This window comes from Lepidochelys kempii, chromosome 7 (assembly GCF_965140265.1).
Source record: "Lepidochelys kempii isolate rLepKem1 chromosome 7, rLepKem1.hap2, whole genome shotgun sequence".
Lineage (NCBI taxonomy): Eukaryota > Metazoa > Chordata > Testudines > Cheloniidae > Lepidochelys > Lepidochelys kempii.
In genome coordinates this window covers 27,777,592-27,799,038 of record NC_133262.1, presented here as the reverse complement: position 1 = coordinate 27,799,038, position 21,447 = coordinate 27,777,592, and the positions used below count along the sequence as shown (strand labels likewise).

Sequence of the window (21,447 nt, the reverse complement as noted above, 5' to 3'; positions counted from 1 at the left end):
TTGGGGAGACAAAACAGTCGTACAATGATACTATATATTGTATTGTCCCCCAGCTTGCTTTTCTTTCAGGCATCCATTACTCTTTTTGCAAGAAGGTTGAAATTGGAAATGGAAAATTATTTTATATGATTGCAAACAAAAATAAATGCGACAAAAAAAATCTGCAGATACTGGTTTGAATGTTTCATTCACTTCAGCTGCGTTTACTTCTTTTTGTGTTTCTTTAGTATGAACACTTGTGCAGTTCACCTTTCCTAGCATGAATGGTCACACAATGATATTTTGGGCTCATAAACTCAAATGGTCTCAGAAACCAAATTCCAAGAAACTTGATTTTAAAGTGTTATGCTAATTGACTGAATTAGGGAATGAAAACAATTTTCATGTCACTTTTATGTGACTAGTGAAACTGATTAAAAAGCTTCAATTTGGGTTTTTGAATTTTGATCTAGTTATAGAATAAGAGGAAAATCACCAAAAATAAAATAAATAAAAAAACTGAATAAATAGGATTAAGCTGAATAAATTCAAGAAAATCTTGTTTTGTTTGTAGCATTCCATAAGTAGAAGGAGGCAAACACTTGTCAAATATTTTTGTAACAAATTAACTGTTTACTCACCTTTAGTATAAAACAAAGTCAAACTTATTTGCATCTGGGACAAGTTACAATATGTACATTATTTGTTTTAGTTTGTCTCTTTTCCATGAGGTTACTATGGAAATATTTAGAATTCTGTAGCATACAGTAGCTCAGTATGTCTCAGTATGCCAGCCTGATCCAGAGAAAAGAGGGCTTCTCTGGTGCTTCCTAGGGTATAAATACCCCCGTCTCTCTTGGTCAGCAGGCAGGGTAATGCTCCCTGCCCTCCTCCCAGCTCTTTCCTGCTCCCTGTAATCTTTCCCCCTGTACTATGACTGTAGGATGAAATCCTTAAAAGGGCAATAACCTTTTGCTTCTGGCCAGCTGGACAAGGATGTTGGATGCCATGTTGAGCTGTGGTGAGTGCATTGTCTTTAAGAAGATACTCTATCTTAGAGGATTGTCATCTTATGATGCAGTAACTGGGGAGTGCAATACTGAAAATATTTAAACATCTGGTTAAGGCCTTCATTCTGCAAAGCATTTAAGTGTCTATTTAAGTCAGTGGGACTTCAGCAAAGCTCTTAAGTGAATGCTTAATCAGCTTTTCAAGAAGCACGTGCCATATCTATTGTACTTTTTATGGGTTGGTGGTCAAAATTGAAAATATCAAATTTGAGCTGCAATGCGTAGCTTTTAGTCACATGATAGTACTTCGATTTCCTGAACCAGTGAGCATAACTCTTACAATGAGATTTCCTGGAAGAATTTGCTTCCTGTGAGTGTGCGTGTGCCTGTCAAATGGGACTATTCATGTAAGTAAAGTTGTGCACATGCTTAAGTGTTTGCCGGATGAGGGCATTAATTTGCTAATTTTGAAAAATCTTACTGGCAGTGCCTGAGCTTAAGAATGGTGGATGGAGTATAGCATAGTGTAGAGATTTAAAAAACCCCCACTAATATGTAGTGGAACATAACCACAAACCAAATAATATTGCCTTTCTTCACTTTGAATGTGAGCTCCTCAGAGGAGAGACTTTGTTTCATATTTGTCTCTATCGTATAATCTAGCATTAAAACAGTAATGTATTCAACAATAAGTATTTATATATTTCTCATATATAAACCTATTTCTCATTAGTATTTATTTTTTAAAGTGTCCCACCATGATGTTTGCATATCTTTGATAAATAGTTGTGTATCTTATTACTGTAACTCTTATGCATCCTCCTTGTATCTTAAATGAACTTTGATGGTAAACTCTTCAGAGCAGGAACCTCACATTACTTATCTGTTCGTGGAGGCATCTAATATTAATTTATTATTAAATGATTATTAATACACTTCTGTTCCTGATGAAGCTATGGATAATTCAATATAATTAATAATATGAAAAGGATATAATTCATGATATTAAATTGGATGGTTTCATCCCTAATTACATACTACAGTATTCCCCTTGCCATAATGGGAGTTTTGCCAATTACTTCATTCATAGCCAGCAAGAGTAAGCCCTAAAAGAGAGAGTCAGATTACAAAACCATAGCCTGATTATGAAAACCTTTATGGTTGAGTGTATTGACCATAATGGGATTATTCATGGTGGGAGGGAATACACTACTATCTTCAGGACTGATCCCAAAGAAAATACAGTTGTTTTATTGTAAACACCAATACAGAAATAAAATTCAAAATGTTGACATGCATAAAAGAACAAAAGGTGGCTAGAAATGAATGGCTGACCTGCTTTTGGGATGTATTTCTCTCCATACCTGTCTAATTCTTATTCATGATACCAAGAGTTACTTGTGCATATATGTGCATTGAAAAGAGAAGAGACCACAAAGTAGGATTCATCCTCATTTGTTCCTGTGAAAGGGCACTTTGCTGTTTAGTGGTAGCCATATGCATGTATATGAAGTTAAGCACATGCTTACATGGTTTTCTGAATCAGGGCCCAAGAAGAGCTATTTTATTCAAGTTCTGTTTGATCTTTGTTGAAGGAGGCTAGCTCTGGGGACCTAAAACTAGAGGGGACTATGGACATATCACCAGTTTAAAATAAGGTCTTTTTGTTTATACTGTTTGCTGTTATGTATGTTTGAGCAGATGTGGCTTTGTTTTGGTTCCTTTCCCCACAGTGGAAGGGATTAATACATTTTATTCTATTTTTCACTATTGGCATTCTGGATCTAACAGTAAAAGTGTTTTTGCGTTAAGTAGCCCTCCAGTACCCAACTGAATACCAAGGAAATGTACAGAAGCCAGAGAAAACGGAGTATGCATCGAGTTACAAGTTGTCAGAGTTTCAAGTAATTTCCTTTAAAATTCTACTTTCTTGCAGAAATACAAAGAATATGAGAAGGATGTTTCAGTAGAAGAAATTGATGGCCTTCAGCTTGTGAAAAAGCTAGCAAAAAGTATGGAAGAAATGTTTCATAAAAAGTCTGAAGCTGTACGGGTAAGTAGTAGATCATTTTGCTTTAATATTTTGTGCAGTTGTACAAAATGTGTCAGTAGCTTAGAATGTTGCATCCATGGGAATTGAAGGTGAAGATGTAGAAAGTACTGGAAGACTTCAGAAGTGCTTTTAAGGTCCAGCTCTCAGAAGTAGATGAAAGTTGATTATACCATCAGTAAGAAAAATTTGGCAGAGCATTTACCTATGATCAAGTAAAAGCTTTGTATATGTGGCAAGCTTGGAAGTACCAGTTCATTACAAATATTCTTGAAGTGTCATATTTGTTGATAAAATGATGGTGTGTGTGTGTATATATATATATCTGTGTTAAAATTTATACCAACCAAACCAGAATTAATTGCAGTACCCTGTAGAACAATAAAAATATTTGAAGGGATCTGCCTAGTCTAATCTCCCTTGATTGAACAATCTGAAACATTCTGATTGCCCTCCTCCCCACCCCCAATCTGTGGTAAATGTGTAACAAAGGCTGGCAAATGTGTCTATTGTACATAATTTTCTGCTTGCCTCTCATTGCTGAAACTCCTCTCCACAGCAATGTTTATAAAGGGCGGAGTGGCACTTTTTGTGTGTTCAGAGTCATATATGCTGATTTTAGTGACAAAAATAAATGTTTTTACCACTTTTGATTCCTTTTAGCTTTGCACAACCCACACACCTGAGAGGGTGAGCTGTATTCTGTTTCTTCTTTGGTATCATCAACAATTGTTTGTTAACTTCCATTCATTTATATATGAGCAAAATGCCACCCACCTGCATAAATGGGTAGGGGAAATTGATGGGGCTGGCGGTGAAAGGGGGACAGTACCAGAGGCAAGGGATGGAGACACTCACCAAGGGACAAAAGGTAGCTCCTCCTCTGGGAGTCTCTAGCACTCATTGGCTGGCTGGGGGAGAGGGGTGCCGATTGGCTAGCATTTCCCAGCTCCCAGGATTTAGCCCAGTGCCTGGGCCATGCGGAACCTCTTTTGGCTCTGTTCCAGCAGGGTTACTCACCAGATTGCAGCAGCAATCCTCGTCCTCCTCAGGATATAAAAGAAGATGGGTGAAAGTGAATAGACAGGTTACCAAGATATTCCTGGACATAGGGGGTTCAGTGATACAGCACAGGAACATCTGTTACAATCAGCCAGAAGTTTTCAGAGTTGATGGTGTACATTTGTTAAATGGAGGTGCTGACCTAGGAGAACACTCAGTCACTCTCAAACTGTGAGTCGGGACCCCAGAGTGGGTGAGGACTCCATTTTAATGGGGTTGCCAAGGCCAGCGTGAGACTGAAGCCTGGGGGCGGTGGGGCTCAGGTTCTGCCTTCCTGCCTGAGGTCATGTAGTAATTTTTGTTGTCAGAAGGGCATAATGGAGCAATGAAGTTTGAGAACCGTTCTGAGGCATCTATTGGGCAGGAATTGATAGCTGGAGGTGTGCGGTGTGATTGGGTCTGTGTGTTGGGGGGTGACCAAGGTAGTTGCTGGTGCCCCCTTTGGCTAGTTTCCTCTGTGGTTAAGAGAGGTAAAAGACCTGGAATTTTGGTAATGGGCCTTGGGCTCATGTGATAGGGTGAGACCTTGTGGCCATCTCGGGCTGAGGTCCTCGCCCTGCTGCACCCTTTGTCCCCTTCAGGGGCAGAGGGTGCAAGGACTCAGAGAGCTGAGTCATGTGGGTAAGCTAAGGAGAAACTACCCCCCTTTATGGGTAAGGTCCCCTGCACTGGAATCAATTAAATGGCTAGGATAGGAGAGTATCGGTGGTGGATAGCTCCCCTCCTTTGTGATAAAGTTTAATAAAAGTTGTGGCCTGCCACTAAATTCTGTGCATGTCTGTCCTCCATTTTGCTGCTGTGTCCACATCAATGCACTGAAAGTCCTGAGGTTCCAGAAGTGTCACTGAAAGCAGCAGTTGAAGACACTGGGGTTTCACTGGTGTGACTGAAGTAAAAATTTGACTTGCAGAACTATTTTTCTTGTGCATGATCAGAAAAAGTAAAGAATTCTGCTAGACTTCCAGATTAAAGGTTGAGTTTGCTGGGTTGACTGTAAAATAAAATGTCTATTAACCTATAAACTGAACACACTTGACAGGGAGGCTCTGACAGATTATATACACAGATTATATATACAATGCTATTTTTACTGCCCCTTTTTAGAGCAGAACTGCACTTAAACATCTTCTGCAGGGAGTTGCACAATATTGACTGTGAAGGGATCAGTTTCCTTATTTCCTAGCAGAAGGAGTACTGCTTTGAGATCAGGAAATGTGGGGAAAAAAGCATCAAGAGAGCTCCACTAAAGCACTTCAGTGCAGCACTGCCATTTGTAGCTAACAGTGAGTCGCAAACTATGGGTAATGAAAGACCATGTCTGTTTACAGGAATGGGGAGTCAGTAGGAAAGAGCAGTTGGTGTCTGTCTCAGCACTGCAGTGCATGTTCTCTAATTTGAATTCATGTGGTGTTGTCAAGGTTCCTCCCCCACTCTGAACTCTAGGGTACAGATGTGGGGACCTGCATGAAAAACCTCCTAAGCTTATCTTTACCAGCTTAGGTCAAAACTTCCCCAAGGTACAAAATATTCCACCCGTTGTCCTTGGACTGGCCGCTACCACCACCAAGCTAATACTGGTTACTGGGGAAGAGCTGTTTGGATGCATCCTTCCCCCCAAAATACTTTCCCAAAACCTTGCACCCCACTTCCTGGACAAGGTTTGGTAAAAAGCCTCACCAATTTGCCTAGGTGACTACAGACCCAGACCCTTGGATCTTAAGAACAATGAACAATCCTCCCAACACTTGCACCCCCCCTTTCCTGGGAAATGTTGGATAAAAAGCCTCACCAATTTGCATAGGTGACCACAGACCCAAACCCTTGGATCTGAGAACAATGAAAAAGCATTCAGTTTCTTACAAGAAGACTTTTAATAAAAATAGAAGTAAATAGAAATGAAGAAATCCCCCCTGTAAAATCAGGATGGTAGATATCTTACAGGGTAATTAGATTCAAAAACATAGAGAACCCCTCTAGGCAAAACCTTAAGTTACAAAAAAGATACACAGACAGAAATAGTTATTCTATTCAGCACAATTCTTTTCTCAGCCATTTAAAGAAATCATAATCTAACACATACCTAGCTAGATTACTTACTAAAAGTTCTAAGACTCCATTCCTGGTCTATCCCCGACAAAGACCAGCATATAAACAGACACACAGACCCTTTGTTTCTCTCTCTCCTCCCAGCTTTTGAAAGTATCTTGTCTCCTCATTGGTCATTTTGGTCAGGTGCCAGCGAGGTTACCTTTAGCTTCTTAACCCTTTACAGGTGAGAGGAGCTTTCCCCTGGCCAGGAAGGATTTCAAAGGGGTTTACCCTTCCCTTTATATTTATGACAGGTGTTTAGAAATGTTTTGGCTCCTGTTATAGACATGGTCTTGATATCTAAGAAATAATGTTTTATATGGACCATAATGCTTTGCTCTGAGTAACAGTCCGCCAGAATTCTGTGACATTAAAGCAGAAGAACATAAGAACTGCCACATTGGGTCAGACCAAAGGTCCATCAAGCCCAGTATCCTGTCCTCTCTGACAGTGGCCAATGGCAGGTGCCCCAGAGGGAATGAACAGACAGGTTATCATCAAGTGATTCATGCCCTATCACCCAATCCCAGCTTCTGGCAAACAGAATACAGTATGGTGCAGGGGTGGGCAAACTATGGCCTGGGGGCTGCGGCCCTCCAGACATTTTAATTTGGCCCTCGAGCTCCCGCTGGGGAGTGGGATCCAGGGCTTGCCCTGCTCCGCATGGCTTCCAGAAGCAGTGGCATGTTCTCCCCCCCGCCTCGGCACCTACGCGTAGGGGCAGCCAAGGGGCTCTGCATGCTCCCCCCGCAGCTTGCATTGGCTGGGAATTGTGGCCCATGGGAGCTGCAGGGGTGGCGCTTGCAGAGAGGGTGGCGCACAGAGCCGCCTGGCTGCGCCTCCGCGTAGAAGCCGGAGGGGGGACATTCCTCTGTTTCTGGGAGCCGCTTGAGATAAGCGCCACCTGGAGCCTGCACCCCTGGCCCCCTCCTGCACCCCGACCTGCTGCCCCAGCCCTGATCCCTCTCCCTCCCTCCAAACCCCTTGGTCCCAGCCTGGACAACCCTCCTGCACGCCAACCCCCCAGCCAGATCCCTCACCCCGCCCCCTGCACCTCAACCCCTAATTTCGTGAGCATTCATGGCCCACCATACTATTTCCATACCCAGATGTGGCCCTCGGGCCAAAAAGTTCGCCCACCCCTGGTATGGTGAGAAGAGGCTTTGGTGCAATAAAAGGTGGCTAGAACCCAGAGCTCCCGATATATGTATGTCTTGTTTTCCTTAATTTGTAAGAAAAAAAAGTTTGCAAAACCAAATTTGGAAGTGGTTTTATTATTGAAAATCTTCTTAGTTCTGATAGCAAGATAATAGCTTTACTGGAAACAGTTACATAACATGTAGCCACCTTGGATATTTTGAGGTGATTGTTAGAGGGATGAATAAAATGCTTATTCCTGCTGAGGCTTAATGAGTGAGTGCTATGGTTTGAAGTTATAATAATACATTTATAATGTGAAGGACGGCAGTTTGCCAGTTGCACTTCTTGAAAAGCTCTGAAATCCTGTGATACAATGCTCGTTCTGTACAACTTATATCTTGTGCAGCAAATCTACAGTTAGCTCATCTTCTCTATGCTTCCACTTGAGACAAAAAGCATGCTGCATTTAACTGGCCCTGGAATAATTTTTTTTAATGTGTGTATATATTGCAGGATTCTGGTATTTATTGAGATTAATAAGAAACCGGCACAAGCAGACCTATGCCAAAGCTCAATGTTCATTCCAAAAGCCTAAATTTCAAAATTGCAACCAAAATATTATTTAAATTAACTTCTAGAGCTCAAACACTCGTAATCTGGTAAACTCCAAAATAATGGAAATACTGCAGAATTCCCCCCATACAACGTAATTGGGGCATCCATCAACGGGGTTCAAAATCCAAATATTCATAAAATGTTGCTGCTCTAATGGTACCACAATTTGATACAGTCCTAAGTACTGGTTGAATGAACTGCAAGTAGTTGTCTGCCAAAAATCTACATTTTGATTGAAATAGTATTTCAAGTGACTGGCACATAATAATTATTTCAGACAGCATATTTTCAGCATTTAACAGAAATAGTGATCGGAGGTAGTCGTCATTCAGAAAACCCCAGTAATGTAGACTCTTTAATCTGTGGGAAATAGGTCCGGATAAAACTTGAAAATACAGAAATAGAGTAATGTAAAGTCCTTCAGATTTTTTTTAAACGCATCAACTTGTTCTCAGCTACTAATCAGTGTTGAACATTTTCCCTCCTTTTATATTCTGGCTTGATTTTCTTTCTTTCTCATCACTTTCCATAGTGATTAGTTGATTCAGTGTGATTTTTATCATACTCATCCACTACTTGAATTACTCTTCAGTATGCAATTATCCTGTCACAGAAAGTCCTATTTTCATGCTGTCAGATGTGTAAAGTAAATGGGAAACCAAAAGCGCTAAACCTTTTGTCATCTACTTGGTGATGTGCTGTTTTATAGGTAACTTTCTTTACTATGCTGAACATTTACAAATAATTCTAGATCTAGTTAACATTAATGTATGGTTGCTGTAGTTAAGGATGTTCTCATTAACTAATATATCCCAGATGATCAATGCAATAGTTGATAGTTGGGTTAAGATTTAGTAATTTTGTTGTAAAAATTGTTGTGCAATGCTGAAGTTCAAGTGATGCTAAGTGGGACTGATACAATGCTGCTAATTTTTAATTGTCTTTATAATAGTGAAGAACACATTCTAGTGCAGTGGTTCTCAGCCTTTCCAGACTGCTGTATCCCTTTCAGGAGTCTGATTTGTGTTGGGTACCCCCAAGTTTCACTTCACGTAAAAGCTACTTGCTTACAAAATCAGACCTCAAAATACAGAAGTGTCACAGCACACTATTAATGAAAAATGGCTGACTTTCTCCTTTTTACCATATAATTATAAAATAAATCCATTGGAATATAAATACTGTACTTGCATTTCAGTGTATAGTATATAGAGCAGTATAAACAAGTCCTTGTCTGTATGAAATTTTAGTTTGTACTGATTTCAGTAGTGCTTTTTCTATAGCCTGTTGTAAAACTAGAAAAGAGCCTGATGCTGAGTCCCAGGCTTGTATGCACTGCATGCCACCTCTTTCCTTCTGGGCATGCCAGGAACTGCAGCTGTTGGGAACGCTCCAGCTCCCTCCTCCTCCTCCCCAGGGCAGTGTCTTCTATTTGCAAGCTGGGATCTGCTGGGTTCAGCACCCCCTAGTGGCAGCCAGTAGCTATGTAGTCCATTTTTGTGGTGGGGCAATGGTGGGAGGTAATTCTGCACATAACATGAATTTCTGCACAAATTCTGCATTGTCCAGTGGCACAGAATTCCCCCAGAGTAAAATTTAGCAGTAGCTGCTGCTGCAGCTGCAAGACACAATTGAATTCAATTGTAAGAGAGGGAATATGGGTAGCAAGCTATAAGCTGGCAGCAATGCAGAGGGAGACAGCAAATGCCTCAATCCTAGGCCCCTTTGATGGTTAAACTCCAAGCAGCTGACCAGGTACAACCAGCCCACTTCCTCCAAGAACTCCCATTCTTGCAATGTTAGGTTGCCGTTAGGCTATCTTATATTGATTTATCAAGTTATGGTAAAATTGCAGCCAGTTGGCCAAATTTAATGTTTGTCAGAAGTCCCCAAACTGTGGGGCCCGTCCCCCTACTGGGGCCTGTGCCAGCGCACACGGGGCAGGAAGGGAGCACCACCTAGCTGCTGGCCCCGTGGCCGAAGCTCTGTCCCCAGCCCCGGCCCAGCTGTGGCCCCAGTCTTAGCCCCCTCCCGGAGCTGGGACCACAGCTCCCATTGGCTGGGAACGGCGAACTGTGGCCACTGGGAACTGCAGGCGTCCATGCCTGCAGACAGTCAATGTAAACAAACTGTCTCGTGGCCCGCTAGCAGATTACCCTGATGGGCCGCAGGTTGCCCACCACTGTTATGGGAAGTAGAAAATAAACAAACCAAAGAGGATACAGAGAGTTTGTGAAGGGTAGTATATAAAGTGCTGTGAAGTCAACTTTATTGTTAGGGAACATTCCACCATCTTTTACTAAAACTTGGGATACATCATTAAATAGCTTATTAGTATTAAAGTTCCACTGTAAGTAAACAGAATCCTATCAAAATGATTCTTGCTTTACATTGATAAGATGAGAAATAACATATTGAGGAATGGAATACTTGTGGCACCTTAGAGACTAACCAATTTATTTGAGCATAAGCTTTCGTGAGCTACAGCTCACTACATCCGATGAAGTGAGCTGTAGCTCACGAAAGCTTATACTCAAATTGGTTAGTCTCTAAGGTGCCACAAGTACTCCTTTTCTTTTTGCGAATACAGACTAACACGGCTGTTACTCTGAAACCTGTCATATTGAGGAATGTTTTGCTTTAAAATAAATATCCTTGACTAGAAGAAAATGTGTTAAATAAAACAATTTTTATCAAGTTTTTTTTCCTCGTAGAGCTATGTGGTGTTCATTGCAGAGCTGATTCCCATTATAGTTGTACTGTGAAAAGTAATTGCTGTTGTACAGTAATTCAATTTTTGTGTATTCACGCATCAGTAAACCAGTGGGGTTTATCTAGAGAAACCTGGGACTTTAAAGCTTTCTATCATGAAATTTCACATGCATAGACACATTTTCCAAGGAGCAAAATATCAGCATTTGCATTTAATAAACATTTACAATAGAGTGTGGATTTTTCCACAGATTTTTACATCAATCTTCAAAACTGCTAAGAGATACTATTAGGATGATTTTGTTTTTATATGTACATAGCATATGAGGGGTGTGTGTGTGTGGGTGCATATGAATATAGTATACAAATATTGACTTGCTCCAAAGAAAATAAGAGTAAAATAGTGCCCAAGTTATAACTGGTTATTAAAAACAGGGACTTGAATATCTTGATGATGAATGTAGAATGAACATGGATGGATGGATGAATAGATGGATGGACGGATGGACAGACAGACTGTGGTAAATAGACCAAAGCTTAGGGCAATATTTCATAACTGAAGGAACTGTTTTTACCCATAGGCTGTATTTTACAGTGTGCACCCAGAGCCAATTTGTTTGATAAAGCTCAGGAAATAATTCACACTGAATAATTTATTCAGTGAGTGTAGCCTTTGTTTACATATTGTCCCCAAGCAGCTTACAATTTTCTTGAATGTATTTAGTATTTGAATAATTTTTGGTCTGTAAATTGTTGGCAAGCATTTTGAGAATATTCAGCATTCTAAATATAAATGTGTTTAATTTTGATTGGACACATAAGATGTGGTTTCTTTTTCCTGATTGGATGAGGGTAGCTTTTAGATCAGGCCCCTATGTACATGCTTGAATTTACAATTTTCCTTCTGCTATCTCTGTCAATTTGCGTTCTATGAATATTTTCTATTATTCACTTAAAGTTTGCTGTTTCTAAATAATGCCACTGAACTTGTTCACTAGAATATTCACAGAAAGCAAACTAAGACAAAGCTCAACAAATCCAAGGAAGATTTCATTTTTGATGTATTCATTGTGTGTCTTTTGCAAGATTAACTCGGCTCTATTAATTTACTGGGTTGCACTTTAGAGGTTGTCTTTCTCACCACTTTCACCTTCAGCAGCAATAGTTTTCAGAACCCACCCCTCATTGATTGTTAGAGATGGAGGCTTGTGAAAGATGTGTGGCAGTAGGGTTGTGGGTGAGAGAGGTTGCACCTCTCCAGTTGTCCTAGCGTGTCTATCTGTCTCTGAACCTATTGGAGTTGAAGAGAGATAAGAGGACATGATCCTACCTTGAGGTGGAAGTGGATGGTTACATCCACTCATGGGAGGAGATGGAGAGCCTGTGGAACCCAGTTAAAGGTTGGAGATGAGAGCAGACGGGAGCCTATTGTAAAAACAGATTTGGGGAGTGTGGTGAGGAAGCTGTAAGGGAGAGAATATTTTGGAGATACTGAATTTGTAGGGGAGATGGAAAAATGAAAGGGAAGAATAGCATGGCGATAGAGGGACAGAATATGTGAGAATAGTAGGAGAGAAAAGCATGTGGTAAATGAAAAAAAGGAAAACTGCTAAAAAATAAAACCCTCACCATACAACTTTTGGTGGTGAATTTAACTAACTTAATTCATTTAGATGGTATTTTATTATTTCCATGACAGATGTTATATATTTCTTTAAGTTTGACTGAAAGATGTTTTGTCTTAAAATAGCTGTCAATTTACTTTTGGTTCTGTAGATACATGACTGGAATTGTTTGTTGTCTGCATTTTTATTAGTAATTCTACTTGGCGGTTTTCATTTGTTTTGTTTTTGTCCTTTTTCTTTCTCTGGGCAATTTAGACATCTCTTCAGAGTGGATGTTGTATGACTGTAATTTTGAAGTAGGATCAGTTTCTTTCTCTTGCTGCTAGATTAACTTGTTATGGACACCTAATTGAGTGCCAGTTCAGTTTCCTGAGTCTAGCAGTGCATTTCTGATCACATATATCCCATTGAGGAGTGCTGTGTCAACCCTCTTAAGTGCTACAGCAACATTCAAATTGGTTAGGGTTGATGATTTGCCTCGAATTCTACACTCCCTGAGTGCTGCAAAATCATCTCTGCCTGGGATTACTTTTGTCCCATGGCTCTCAATGGCAATTTTTAAATGAGCAAATCAAATGTCTTTGAAATGCACCAGGTTGCCCAAAAGAACATGTTTAAAAATAATATACAAGAGCTTTAACCTCCTCTCTGCAAATCATTCTGTTTTCTGCACTGTCGGTATAGATGCTCTTCATTTTGAAATAACAATTCTGGCTGTTGTGTATGATGGATTTTTTCCAGGTCTAATCAGGATCACCATTTTTTATTGACAGGTTTCAGAGTAGCACCTGTGTTAGTCTGTATTCGCAAAAAGAAAAGGAGTACTTGTGGCACCTTAGAGACTAACAAATTTATTTGAGCATAAGCTTTCATGAGCTACAGCTCACTTTCTCGGCTGTAGCTCATGAAAGCTTATGCTCAAATAAATTTGTTAGTCTCTAAGGTGCCACAAGTACTCATTTTTTTTATTGTGATGCTACTCTGAAAAGTGGCTGTGTAAAAATGCCTGCTGTTTCTTAAAGATGTTAGGATCAAATTTGCTCTGTAAGTAAATGGAAAAGTTGGTTTATGTAACTTCGAGCCCCTCAGGGCTCTGAAAGTCAAACCGAGTTCTTTCCTGCTGCTGCACGGACCATTGTAGAAAAGGATCTATGGGTAAGGCTAAGATTTTGTCACGGATATTTTTAGTAAAAGGTACGGACAGGACAAGGGCAATAATGAAAAATTCACGGACGCCTGTGACCTGTCCCTGACTTTTACTAAAAATATCCATGACAAAACGGGGAACCTGGGCAGCTGCGCCTGGGCTGGGAGCTCCAGGTGCCCGCACCACCTGTGGGGAGCTCGGAGCTCCAGGGTCCCCCTCCACTGGCGGCTCTAAGCTGTGGGGGTCCTCCCTGCCTCCCGTGGGGGCTTGGAGCTGCAGGGGTTCCCCCTGCCACCAGCAGCTGCCAGGAGCTCTGGAGTCTCCCCTGCTGCCCAGGGCGGCTGGCAATGTCCGAGGATCTCCCCTGTTGCCCAGAGCGGCAGGGGGTCAGCCTGCCATCCAGAGTGGTGGGGAATTGCAGGGGGCTCCTGTCACCTGGGGCCGGCGGGGGTACCCCACAGCTCCCTGCTAGTGCTGGCTGAAGTCACGGCGGTCTTTGGAAGTCACAGATTCCATGACCTCTGACTAAATCCCAGCCTTATCTGTGGGTAAATTGCACAGATGTATATGAAGGCAGAATTTACTCCCCTTACTTACGTCTGTGAATCCCCATTGTCTTTGGTAGGCTTGCACAAAGATAGCCAAGGGCAGAATTTACTGCACTGTAAATCTTGTTAACAATTTTGTTGATGTGATACCAACTCCTTTCTCAACAGAAGTCTTGGCTTTATGTGGCAAGTAGACTAAAAAGTAATAAAAAATATTTTTAGTTGCTGAAGCAGATATGACTGAATATGTAAGGATTAGATCTGTTGAGTAAGAAGGTGCTATTTTAACATAGTTAGTTTTCTTACCAAAACCAAATTTAAGGTTTTAGCACGATGTGGTTGTGTTTTTTGGAATGTTCAGTATCACATAAATCCATTTTGAACATTGGGTACACTACGCGTTCTTAACCTTGGGAAGCAGTTAAAAAGCTTGATTTTATACATACTTCATATTATCATATTGAATATGTATTTGACTTATATGGGTAGGAGCATTTGGAGATGGAAGTGAATCTACCAGTCACCGCTCTTACATCTAGGATGGGATAGCTAGCCAGCTGTCTGCCTCCTGAAATACTGAAGGGGAATGTGAGGTAAGGACACCAGTCTTTCCGCCTAGGTAACAAGGCAGTGTGTGGGAAAAGGTCTGGTTTATCCCAACAGCCAGTCAGCCTTCTCTAGTGCAGACAGAGTTCTATATTAAATAACCAATTGAATATTGCATCCACTTAATTTTTTATCAGATGTGTGTGCATACATTATAAGCATTTGAGTCCATTTCAGCTGGGACTTCTTAAAACTACCGTGCATAATCTACGAAGTGGGAAATCTTCCAAAAGACTCTTTGAAACTAAATTATTTTGTACAAATGAGATCTTTTAAAATTTGTATTGTGAGGGAAGTGAGGAAGATTAAGCTCATGTCCAAAATGAAATGTCACTTCTAATCACGTTTTCCATGCCCAGTGTGTATTTTATTACACCCTATTTTTTATTCTGTTTAAAATGATTGCCTGTCTCTTTGGTCAAGGTTGGATTGGAAACAGTATCCTTGAGAAGAAAAGCAAATGATCATTCATGCTTCGTATCTGTCTAAAATTACAATACAAAAAGAATGCCCTGAACCTGAAAATTAATTACACCTTACCAAACTCACTATGTCCATGTGTATAATAAACACATGATCAGTGCATTAATTATATGCCCTAATTCAGGTAATTTGCACTTCCAGAATTAGAACAGGGGAATGTGAACATCAGCATGCATTATATAAGGTAGTGTTGCATTTGGATCATTAGCAAAGATAAAATGGTACAGTGCAACATGTGCTATTTTGATCTTATTTTAAAATATATTACAGTATTTTTAATCAGATTAGATGAATAAATAATGCTATTAAATTAATACAACTGCTGGAGGAAAGAATCGTAAATGGGTTGGAGGTGGAAGGAAATTATGGTGTATCAACCTAATGTCACTATAAATAGTTCCAAATGACAGAATAAATACATAATGAATAAAAGAGAGATGACTATAATTGTATTAATTAATGCCAACAAATTAAAGGTTTTCAGCAATATGTTTGTATGCACATTTAGTATTTTAACTCTAATTGTTCCTAGTTGGTTTGATATCATTGAATTTTTATTCACAATTTGCCCAATCTCCCATACAGAAGTGACAAATCTCTGTTCTGAAAAGAGTTTAGACCTTTATTTACATTTGGCAAATTAGGACATATTGGGGAAATGAAAAGGTGGCTAGTAATTTACTGACCATGTATGGTGCATTCAGCAGTTTACTACACAACCCTTGATAACCATATCTTAAACAGTATTTAAAAACACAGCAAATATTTTTCTTGTTTACTGCTACTGGGCTGCTTAATGCTTTTGCCAAATATGGAAAAATAAAAGCCTTGTTCATATGAAGTTCCGGACAGCGCCTTCAGTTGCAATGGTTTCTTAAATTACTTGGGACACATTTTTCTTCAGTGTTTGGATTTGCAGTTCATTTAGCTTCCCACTGAGTACATGCATGTGTGGACAGACACTTTTGAGTTATACATAAGAAGTGAACTCAAAGATGGAAAGGAATCAGTTGAAAAGGGATACTTTCACCTCTCGAGCTACTGTTGTAATTATAACATCCACAACAATAGAAATCAGGGGCTTTATAAGTTACTACAGTTCCAAGAAAATAATAGTTGGCATGTGAGTGCAGTCAACTCTTAATGATGCACAAACAATAACAAATTTATCGTGATACCTTAGAAAGAAGTTTTGTCTGCCAGTCCAAAACGTTTGCAAATCATGAGTCAGGACCACAAAATAAAGAGAATTTTAAAAAAATAATAAATTTGGGTTTCTCTTTCTTTGACCTTGTTCAGAGCCTTTAGAGTGCACGTGGTTCATGTTTTCAGGCTTTTCTCTGTAACCTTCAGGGCTAGAAACATACCTTTTTAAAAGAAATTCAAAGGAGATTTTCACATAATCACCTAATTCTAGGATCTGAGGCTTTAAGAAAAATATCAAATATCAAATAAATATCAGATGCATCTGAGGAAGTGAGCTGTAGCTCACGAAAGCTTATGCTCTAATAAATTGGTTAGTCTCTAAGGTGCCACAAGTACTCCTTTTCTTTTTATCAAATATTGCAAGAGTCATGACAGAATCGTGAGAGTTAGCAACACTAATGGTCTGTCCTGTGTCTCAGAAGCTGATAGGCATGTTGGAGCCTGTCTGTGTCTGTCTGAAAGAGAATCCCTGTTCCCTAGCATTCTGTATCTGCTCCCATTTACGTTACTCGCTCTCTAGAGGAGATAGGTTTGTCTGAACCTTTGCTTGGCCACCCTGAAACCTCACCTTGGGCCAGATTTGTGTCATTTAGTCGCGGACGCACAGTGAGGCTGCTGCTAATTACCATTGCACAGGAATGTGGTGCTGCCACCTGCTCCGTGTGTGTGTGCGCTTTGAGAGTGAGATGGGCAGGTAGGGCCAAGGATCTGCCTCCTCCATGCACCCAATGGGATGAGTGTGAACTCCCTGGAGCACAGGGTGTGCTGCTACCTAGCCTTTGCTGAGGGAGCATGGGTGTGGGAATTGGTTTCTTGCACCCTTCCCCTTCATTCTTTCTGTACATCAAGGACTGTCTGTCTCTTTGCATATACAGTCTGAGCCTCATCTGTCAGCCCTTACTCACATGAGATCCTTACTCGTACTGGTAGCACCATACAAGTTGAGGAATTTTGTATGATGCACCTTCCTGAGTGACAGCTAGGTAACCTTGAGTTAGACAAAGATCCGATGAAGTGAGCTGTAGCTCATGAAAGCTTATGCTCAAATAAATTTATTTTCTAAGGTGCCACAAGTACTCCTTTTCTTTTTGCAGATACAGACTAACACGACTGCTACTCTGAAACCTGTCAATACTCTTAAGTGTCTCAGGGAGCCCAATTATCATAGATCACAAAAGTCTGTTCTCTGGATAGGTAATATAAATAGACAATCTGTCCTTTCACTCTCACTCAGTGAATTTCAATTGTTTGATTTTTTTTTGTAAGATAGAAAGAGAAATAATACAAACTGCAGGAAGGTCATTCACATGCGTCAGTCATTTATCCATAATAGTTAAGAATTCATTCATCCTAAGCACTTTGAATCAGTAGAACTTTGCAAAATAACCTTTCCCCTTCACAGTGATCTTACACTTTGCAATTCCTGAGCACTGACCTATAATAGTGAAAATCTAATTCTGTATTTTTCAGTGTTGGAAACTGGATATTGTTTCCTATTGACAGTGTTAGGAAATTTGGGGTATGTACTTACCCGGCGTTTCTGAGTGATGTACATAATCCCTTATATTCAGTATCAAGATAGCAATATATTTGAAACTACACATGTTCATTACTGCAGGTATGTTATTCTCATTAATGCTAATGGGAGCTGCTTGAACACAGAGTGAATATTTACCTAAAACATAAACACCTGAATAACAGCCAGTATTTTGATTTTCCCAAATTAAAAAAAAAAAGTCTAACCATTGTTAGAGAAATTCAAAAAGTTCCTTAGCATGTTCAAATATAGAAAAAAAAATTCACATAAGTAGGAGGGAAAAGAGAGCAGAGACTTGGAAGAGGAAAACTAAAAGCTTTTGCAGTTAGAAATGATTATTCAGGATTCATTTCCAATATTGTAAAAGATGTGAAAAATGCTTAAAGCTGCTGCACTAAAATATATAACACTTATCTCCACAAACAGGCAGAGGAAAAATCAAAGTAACCACCTCACAAAATACGTCATTTAGCAAACTTCACTGCAGAAATTTGTAACGTTAAGCCTTCATCATCAACAACATAAAAAAGCACTGTGCACAGCAGGAGGGAAAACAATAAAGGAGTCACTTTTAAGAAGAATTAACAAGAAGAAATTAGCCCCATGTATCCTGCTTTTTTTTAATCACAGTTTAGGGTATTAGCATATTTTAATATTTGCCATTAGCATAACTAATGATTTTAACAAAAATGCCCATGTTGCCTCACTGGTGTTCATTTGTGTGATTTATACTAACTACTTGAAACGTTAGCATTTTTAAAGTTAATATTTAATCCCAGATTTATTATCCACAAAAAGCTTTTGCACGGTTTTTTCCTGAATGTTTTTCCAGTTTAGACTTTTATATCCTCTTTTAAATACACATTGTTTAAATCTACGTTTGGAATTAATTACAGTTATTCCTGATTTTTAAAAGTGTTGGCACGTAAATCAAATGGCAGCAGCATTTCCAGTATATCAAAGATGGATGAAACTAGGGATTGTTTTTGCAAAATCTCAACAGTTGGGTTTTGGTTTAGGAGGAAAAAACCAGGATTGACTTGGATGCTGATCCCATTTTATCTCAGCAGTAGTTTGTGCAGTTTGAATAAATAGTTTCAGTGTTTTAAGTTACTTTTAGGCTAATATAGACATGCATGAAAATGGATTTATTTCACAATGCCTTGAGAACTGGGGTTTTGTTTGCTGGACAAAAATCAGGAGTAGTTTGGATCCAGGACTACTAAATTTTAGTCTGAACCCCCAGAGTTCAAAGAGGTGAAAGACACCAGAGAAATGTCTGTAGATTTGGCTTTGTTCAATTTTAAATAACTTGGTTGTGGTCATTACTACTTTGCATATTTAAATACACCACTTGTATAGACCCACAAGAAATTGCATGTGTTGTCTAACACTGGTTTTGGAATAACAGAACTTTTGAAATTTGACACACATACAGTATAGTTTACATATATAATTAGAAATGATCATCTGAAAGAGAAAAGGTTGCCGAAAGGTGTTGTCCTTTAGGGCAATATTCCTTTTGAACTTACTCCCATCTTTCTTCTCCCCCCTCCCCCCACCCTTGCACCTTTGGTCCTTAACAGTCCAACTTTGTCCTTCAGGACATGTTTCAGGGCTCATCTCTTCTCCTTGGCTGTGGGGAGTTAGGTCCAGCTAGGGAGTGGTCATAGGGAGACTCTGGTGGTGGGTTTTTTAAATTACCTTTTAATGAGTTAGTGTTGATCTGTGTTGCTTATGGGGTAGGGTTATCTGTAGGTTATAGCTGGAGACTGTTAATTCTAGAATGTGCATGTATAAGTTTATCAAGGGTACCCAAAGTTTGGGATGGGTGCTCCTTGGTTTGCTGTAGTATAAATCAGTATAATAATTACGTTCTAGGGTAAGGTCTCTTTTGCATGTGTACCTTTTGTATCTAGAAGATTTGTAGATAATCATGTAGCGTGGCTCATCTGGAAACTGGAAACAAAGGGTCAAATGACGTGTTTGATTATAAAACAATTACTAATAACTACAATGAACTAGAAATAGACACAAGCTGCAGAATAGTTTGGGTGTGGTTAAAGCCAGAATTTCAGATCAGGCCCAGGTCTGTTTAAACCTGGACCAATTATTATATAAATATAAGTATTTATTATTAGTATAAAGCACTTCGGGGCACTTTTTGCATGAAACTTACTACAATTGTAACTCATCATTAATTCTCTTGTGGACTTTCACTCCCTAAGTGCACTCAAGCTACTAGCATGTGACATGTTGGGTCCGTTGTACTGACTTATACTGCCAGTGGGGCAGGACTATAAAAAGTTGATTTGACAACTCATAGAAGGGAAAACAACCCATTTATTATCTTCACTCCCATCCTTCTTTGCTCTATTTCACTGCAGTTTTATTACATGAGAAGACATATGCATAATCCAGAATAATTTCAACAATGGCTTTGTTCAACAGTTCTTTTTTCTGTCATAATGTCCCCAGCAGTACTGTATATGCACTCCGAATATTTCTAGTGGTAATCATTACAGTTTCTTCAATTTTCAGTAATAAGATGCTGATATATAACAAGCCATCCTTACATTTTTATGCACCGATTGATTCCAAAGAGTTTCATTTTCTCTCCAAACAGAAGTCTGTAGATGATGCATCCGATGAAGTGAGCTGTAGCTCACGAAAGCTCATGCTCAAATAAATTGGTTAGTCTCTAAGGTGCCACAAGTACTCCTTTTCTTTTATCTAATATGTAATGTTTATATTTGGGGGTATCTGCCTAATATATTTTTAGAAATAAACCCACTATAACATGGTTTTGAATGTTTTTCTCCCCTTCTGCCCACCACAAATAGAGCAAATTTGTTAAGATTGGGAGGCCATATGGATTCTAGTAATGTGTCTTCATGTGCTCTGTCTAGCTAATCTTTCAAGGCAGCCTCACTTAGGAGTTGATGCAGCTTTCCACAGTGACATTGTGTTTGAGATATGCATGATTTTGAGTAAATCATAAATTCAGGATTATGAAGACTGGCCTAGTGCCACATGAAACAGTCTTCTGGGCGACGAAAGCAGATTGAAGTGGAGGTGAACTGCTCCTTCATCCTAGAGAAATAGCAAAAGGGAAATCTTTTCAAATATTTGTCCCTGCTATATTTTATCTTTTTGCATTAACTCTTTCTTGTAGCAGAAAAATTCCCATTTTAAAACTTCTTTTAACACTTCCAAAAAAATTCTTTAAAAGATGTTACTGCAATAAAATAGTCCAGGTTGTATGCCGTAATGAGACATTAACAGATTGAGATTGTTTGTCTTATGGTGTCCTGTCTGGCAAATACATAGAAGGTCCACAGTTTATACTTGGGTACCTAATTTATGGTGTTCTATTTTCTCTTTGGGAGTTTATTGGGATTTTTTAGATGACTGCCTACCAGTATAAGGCAATTGCTAAATTAAGCACCCACATACAGAACTGGCTGCCCTAATGTAGGTGTCCAAGTATGTTACATACGCAATTTAGTTTGAGTCCTAATGCTGACTATTAAGATACCTCTTTGCTACTAAAGTAACCCACTAATCAGTGTGAGTCACATTTTTGCTGCTCCACAGAGGAGGTGAGTCACTTACAGCCCCCCAGCTACAGAGAGCATT

At 39.5% G+C, this 21,447-nt stretch overlaps 1 protein-coding gene across 8 annotated transcripts in view; it reads left to right on the top strand.

Annotated features, from left to right (window-relative positions):
- Positions 1-21,447, top strand: part of CACNA2D3 (calcium voltage-gated channel auxiliary subunit alpha2delta 3) — a 735,544-nt gene that overhangs the window by 162,867 nt on the left and 551,230 nt on the right. For all 8 annotated transcript variants that reach the window (XR_012159822.1, XM_073351526.1, XM_073351529.1 and 5 more), the window contains one exon: positions 2,926-3,042. Coding sequence is in view for 7 of the 8 variants with exons in the window: in XM_073351526.1 (XP_073207627.1) it covers positions 2,926-3,042 (117 nt within the window). In the remaining variant the exon portion in view is untranslated. The remainder of the gene's footprint in view (positions 1-2,925; positions 3,043-21,447) is intronic.